Source organism: Rutidosis leptorrhynchoides, chromosome 3 (genome assembly GCF_046630445.1).
Source record: "Rutidosis leptorrhynchoides isolate AG116_Rl617_1_P2 chromosome 3, CSIRO_AGI_Rlap_v1, whole genome shotgun sequence".
Lineage (NCBI taxonomy): Eukaryota > Viridiplantae > Streptophyta > Magnoliopsida > Asterales > Asteraceae > Rutidosis > Rutidosis leptorrhynchoides.
The window spans coordinates 286,253,250-286,260,289 of NC_092335.1; the positions used below are offsets into that span (position 1 = coordinate 286,253,250).

The 7,040-nt window shown below is 32.4% G+C and overlaps 1 protein-coding gene across 1 annotated transcript; it reads left to right on the forward strand.

Annotated features, from left to right (window-relative positions):
• The first annotated feature begins 5,157 nt into the window (after positions 1-5,157).
• LOC139901017 (uncharacterized) lies at positions 5,158-6,210 on the forward strand. Its single transcript, XM_071883760.1, has one exon. The coding sequence runs from the start codon at positions 5,158-5,160 to the stop codon at positions 6,208-6,210; it is 1,053 nt and encodes a 350-aa protein (XP_071739861.1).
• The last annotated feature ends 830 nt before the right edge of the window (positions 6,211-7,040 follow it).

Here is a 7,040-nt window from a genome sequence, read left to right on the forward strand (position 1 = left end):
AGTAAATGCTTCTCCATTAAGGATCTTGGAGAAGCACAATACGTTTTGGGGATTGGGATCTACAGGGATAGATCCAAGAAACTGATAGGTTTGAACCAAAGTGCATACATTGAAAAGATCTTGAAAAGGTTCAAGATGGAAAACTCTAAGAAAGGTTTGGTACCTATTCAAAGAGGAACACTCCTCAGTTCATCTCAGTGCCCCACCACGAAAGATGAACAAGAGAGAATGAAGAAAGTCCCATATGCGTCGGCCATTGGGTCAATCATGTATGCAATGATATGCACTAGACCGGATGTGTCATGCGCCCTTAGCCTGACAAGTAGATACCAGAATAACCCAGGAAACAGTCATTGGATTGCTGTTAAAAGTATATTGAAATACCTTAGGAGGACTAAGGATATGTTTCTGATATATGGGTCTGGTGAGGAGGAACTCGCTGTAAAAGGTTACGTGGATGCGAGTTTCCAAACTGATCGTGATGATTCTCGATCACAATCCGGTTATGTCTTCACATTAAATGGAGGTGCGGTCTCTTGGAAGAGTTCAAAACAGGATGTTGTTGCTCTATCCACTACAGAGTCGGAGTACATCGCCGCATCATTAGCAGCTCAGGAAGCTGCATGGATGAAGAAATTCATCGACGACTTAGGAGTGGTCCCTTCCATTCAGGACCCTCTTGAGATCTTTTGTGACAACGAGGGTGCGATTGCTCAAATCAAAGAACCTCGTGCTCACCAAAAGACCCGTCACATTGAGCGGAGATTCAACTACATAAGGGATGAAGTTGAAAAGGGGAATATATGTATTCGCAAAGTTCACACAGATCTTAATATAGCGGATCCTCACACGAAGCTCTTACATGAACCAAAACATGCAGGACATGTTTGTGCATTAGGGCTTCGATATTCTAGTGATTGGTCATGATCTGTTTTAAGTATTGTAATGGAACGAAATTGTTCAAACTCATTAATATAATTATGGTATTAATTTATTTTGAGTTATGTTCTTATTTTGCATATTTTATCCATGAATAAGTAATTATTCTAAATTCCGTAGTCGATCACATTTATGGGAACAAGTGTGAGGTTTAGACTATTATGAACTTGGATTGGTGTACATTCACGGGATGAATGTGGGGCAAGGTTGCAACCAAGGTTCATAGATATTTGTGGGATACAAATATTGGAAGACCCGCCCTCAAGATTTACAAAATGGAGCCTTTGTGGTTGATCACATGTAATCTTGAGTAAAGGCGAATATCATTGTATCCTCTGACCTGAGATACATATTGGGTTCAGATATTTGCCAAGTATTGTGCCTTGATTCTTTCCTTCGCTATTCTGAAATATGGTAGTTCATAAGGAGGAGCTCAGGTATAATGCAAGGTATATATTTAGGACATATGTAGTCAAGATGGAATTTGTCCCTCTTATTCGTTGAGATTCAGATGTCTAAGGCCTGATAAAGTTAAATCTAGAAGAGAGTGATCACTCTATGTCTCTTGGATTTAACATGACATCTAGGACGAAAGGATGTGATGAAAGATTCACCTATTCATGTTCGAGACGGGAACTCGAAAAGGATGATGTTATTGAATGGCACAAAGTCATAACATATTGGGGGTGATGGACGGTCGTTAGGTGGTATCCGTCACTTGCATTAATTTCTTACGTTTCTCGTGCAAGTGGGAGATTGATAGTATTTCGTATGCCCGAGAGACGTATTAAATTAATGTGGCTAATATATTATGATCCAAGTCGGGTCATACCCAATAACAAGCTTACCGACACCTTATACGTATTTAAACTTAACGATTGGTTCGTTAAATAAATACGCGACACTTGGATTTTAGAAAATCGGTTTCTGAAATATTATCACTTGGGATAAATTATTTGGATAATTTATATTTAATTATTTATTGGTTAAATAATTAAGTTGTGTTATAATTTATAAAATGGTTTATAAAATAAAAGAAACTTATCAAATGCATTATATTTATAAAGTTTTATATAAATTTGAACAAGTTTTATAAATTTATTATATACACATAAGTAATGTGCAGTTTTTTGGGGACTCCAAGGACTTCACCCATGCTTATTCTTTGATGCTTTCAATAACACAATCCCATAGGTGCATGCCTTATACTTGTACCAAGGCTTGACCACTTCCTTCCAAGTGAAAACATAGATGCAATTGCTTAAAAAAACTGCTCAAAACAGTCTCCTTCTCTACTAGCTGGCCGTGGCCTTTCTTGCTCAAAAGAGGAGTTCAAATTTTGGTTTTGCAAGCTTGCATCTAGTGTCAATTAAATCCTAACTAATTACAAAGGTGTTGGGGTTATTGCTTGGGGTATGCAACACTTGAGGCTTCAAGTTAGAGGCTAAGTTCATCAATAAGTTCATCAACTTTCTGCTCAAATCAGTGTTGCTGCTGATTGGTTTATTCAAGTGCAAAAGAAGTAGTTTCAAGCTTGGATAGCAAGGTTATAAAGGCTTAAAGGTTCAACCAACTCAAGGGTGTGTTGAAGCATTATTTCTTCATCTTCTTCTTGCATCAAAACAGCCCTTGAACTCGTTTTAAGGAGGTATAAACACTATCCTTTCTTGTTAATTAGTAAGTATTGTTTCACAACTTGATCCATGGGATTTACATTTAATTGGTTTAAAGACTAAACAAGTTTAATTGGTAATTACACGCTTCCGTTCATAATGATTCTTAAAAGGTTTTAAGACTTCTCAAACATGTTAAAATCCCAACATTACATACTAATAGTGTATCCCTGACTAGTGCTCGAGTATTTAGGATTATGCATGCTTGTACTTTTGATATTGCCCTTAGACATGTTAGGTTGAATATTGAATTAGTTACACTTGCGGTTGAGATAAGGTATAAGATATGCATGTCCTTGGAAAGCTAGCGAAAAATTAAGAACTTTTCCTTTAGATATCGAATGGTTTCGATGAACGGATTAGAAGTTATAATCAATTAAATTTTCGATATTTTTATTAAAAATGATTATTATTATCGTCGTTTTTATCGTCGTTCTAGTTTTATCTTATTATTATCATTATTATTATATTTATCAATAAAAGGGATTTATCATTAAAAATTGTTATTTTTTTTATTATTACTATCGTTATTATCGTTAAAGTTATAATTACTATTATTATTATTATCCAATTATTATTATTATTATTATTATTATTATTATTATTATTATTATTATTATTATTATTATTATTATTATTATCATTATTAATATATATATATATCATTATTTAAAAATGGTTATTGTTATTGTTATTATTATTATTACTATATTATCATTAAGATAATTATTAGTATTATCGTTAATAATGTTATAGTAACTATCATTATTAATATTAGTGTAATTAAAACAAATATTTGTAACACCTAATTATTTTGATTACTATTATTATCATTATTATGAACACGATATAAAAGACGATTAAAAGCTATTAAACGAAACGATTAGGAAATAATGAGTAAGAGTATCATGATGAAATTAAAATATTATAAGATATTGATTTAGATAAAATTATCGTTCTTATTATTTTTATCATTACTATTATTATTATTAAAAGTATCGTTAGTATTAAAACTATCATTTTAACAAAAATTATCATTTTAATAGAAATGTCAATGTTATTATAAAATATCATTATTATTATTATTATTTTAAATAGAATTATTATTTTAAAGATAATATTAAAAATTATCGTAAATATTAAAGTTATCATAATTAGAATTATCGTTTTATCATAATGTCATCTTAGTAATTATAAATATTGATATTTTTATAATAATAATTATTATTACAAAATAATACAACTTTTACTTACTATCATTATAGATATTATTTTATCAAATAAATATGTGATACAAACATATTTTACTACGTGTAATAACTTACTTTAATAATACCTATCATATTATCTTTATGATATTAAATGAACCCTATAAATTTTATTACTTAATATATATAAAAGTATATTTTATTACATAAATTTAATATAAAATTTTATTTATTAATAAATAAATTATATTATTACTCTAATAAATCTTTTAAAAATATTTAAAAATATAAAACGACGATATTTAAACTATATATTAATCATGTATAGATTTTTGGAAATTATTTTGAGTCAAATTTACTTTTGTTGACTTTTGCATATTAGTCTCGAGCATTAGGATTGTGATACACTATGACTTGACCTAATTTGTTAGACAAATATTGACCAACACATAATTATATATAATTAATTTAGGTTCGTGAATCCGATGCCAACCTTGCACTTGTTCAATGACGTTATATGTATTTTTACTACGAAATACAGTATGGTGAGTTTCATTTGCCTTTTTACCCTTTATATTTTTGGGACTGAGAATACATGCGCTTTTATAAATGTTTGACGAATAGACACAAGTAATTGAAACTACATTCTATGGTTGAATTATCGAAATCGAATATGCCCCTTTTTATTAAAGTCTGGTAATCTAAGAATTAAGGAACAGACACCCTAATTGACGCGAATCCTAAAGATAGATCTATTGGGCCTAACAAACCCCATCCAAAGTACCGGATGCTTTAGTACTTCGAAATTTATATCATGTCCGAAGTAGGATCCCGGAATGATAGGGGATATTCTTATATGTATCTAGTTAATGTCGGTTACCAGGTGTTCACCATATGAATGATTATTTTTGTCTCTATGCATGGGACGTATATTTATGAGAACTGGAAATGAAATTCTTGTGGTCTATTAAAATGATGGAAATAAATGATTATGATAAACTAATGAACTCACCAACCTTTTGGTTGACACTTTAAAGCATGTTTATTCTCAGGTGTTAAAGAAATCTTCCGCTGTGCATTTGCTCATTTTAAAGATATTACTTGGAGTGTTTCATAGCATATTTCGAAGAACGTTGCATTCGAGTCATTGAGTTCATCAAAGATTATTATTAAATCAATTTATAGTTGGATAGTGGATATTATGAAATGGTATGCTTGCCTGTCAATTTTCAATGTAAAGAAAGTTTGTCTTTTAAAAACGAATGCAATGTTTGTAAAATGTATCATATAGAGGTCAAATACCTCGCAATGTAATCAACTATTGTGAATCGTTTATAATGTATATGAACGGGTCCTTTCATACACCACCCATTGTCCCAGCAACTTTGGGTGTATATTCAGGGTTAACAGATCCACTTGATTTTTTGCAAAGATTTGAAGGTGTGGTTAGCACGTATAAATGGGATGAAGCAATTGCGTGCCGCGTTTTCCCAATGGTGTTGCAGGGATTAGCGTGTGAGTGGTTTCATAATCTAAACGCAAGAAGCATTGCGGGTTTTGTTAATTTAAGAGAAAAATTTCTCTTGCAATTTCAAAACTTGTTACCGCAGAAAAAGACACACATAGAGTGCCACGACATCAAACAAGGCTTTAAAGAGACATTAGGAAGTTTGCTGACAAGATACATTTATGAGTGTCAAAAAATTCCAAATCTCCATGAGGATCAAAAAATCTCTGGTTTTGTACATGCAATAAATCCGCAGAGACACCCAACTCTTGTGTGGCGTCTTCGCAGAGATGTTCCACGCAGTTTTGCTAAAGTCATGCAAGAAACATATGATTACATCCTCTGTGGTGAAGACAGTAACATAATGCAAAACTGCGGCTGGGCCAATGACAGTAACATAACACGCAGGGATGGTTACCGCGATTATAACCGCGGATCTGGTCAGCAAAGAAGGAACAATAATGGTGGAAATTGGTGCAATGACCGACAGCGTAATGGGGGAGATGGTGGTAATCAAGGTTATAATAATCGCGACAGGAATTATACGCGTAAATGGAATAATGATTCCTTTGCGGTAATTCAAACTTTGACAAAATCACCAAAAGAGATCCTTTTGCAGGAGCGTGTTGCTAAAGCATTTCCAGATCCACTGCAGTTGAGTGATAATAATAGGCGTGACAAATCAAAGTTTTGTATTTTTCATGACGACTATGGGCATGATACAAATCGTTGTCGCGACCTTGTTGAGTTCATCGCAGACGTGGTTGGACAGGGAAAATTCAATCATCTTTTGATTACCAAGGAAGCAAGTTCCACCGATGCGATAGTTGTGCCCGCATTGGCAGCTACCCCAAAAACGCCAAATGTTAACACAGTGGTGTAACAAGAACGCAAAGCACATGCGGTTAAAAATTTGGGTGCGAAGGTGGTTGGGAAAAAAGGATACTTTGCAGCAAATACAAGTTATAAACATGGTGACTGTTAATGGTGATACACAACAGCAAAAGCCGTTGGAAAGCTATGAAAATTGGCAGCATGTGCCTATAACTTTTGCGGCAGAAAATGGTTGCGCATTTTTGGAGGAACCAATTGTTATATCATGTAAGATTGCGGAGTTGGGTATTCAAGTGATGAAAGTCCACATAGACACTGGTAGTAGTGTTGATGTTATGTATAACCAGTGTTTTCGTAAATTGCCAAAAGATGTTCAATCCAAGTTGAGGCCAACCGCAATGTCTTTGTCAGGCTTTTCTGGTGAGTCTGCTGTAGTGACCCGAACTTTTCCATGTTTATATATATTAATTGAGATTGATATTTACATGATTAAATGTTTCCAACATGTTAAGCAATCAAACTTGTTAAGACTTGATTAATTGAAATATGTTTCATATAGACAATTGACCACCCAAGTTGACCGGTGATTCACGAACGTTAAAACTTATAAAAACTATATGATGACATATATATGGATATATATATAGTTAACATGATACTATGATAAGTAAACATATCATTAAGTATATTAACAATGAACTACATATGTAAAAACAAGACTACTAACTTAATGATTTTTAAACGAGACATATATGTAACGATTATCGTTGTAAAGACATTTAATGTATATATATCATATTAAGAGATATTCATACATGATAATATTATGATAATATAATAATTTAAAATCTCATTTGATATTATAAACATTAGGTTAAT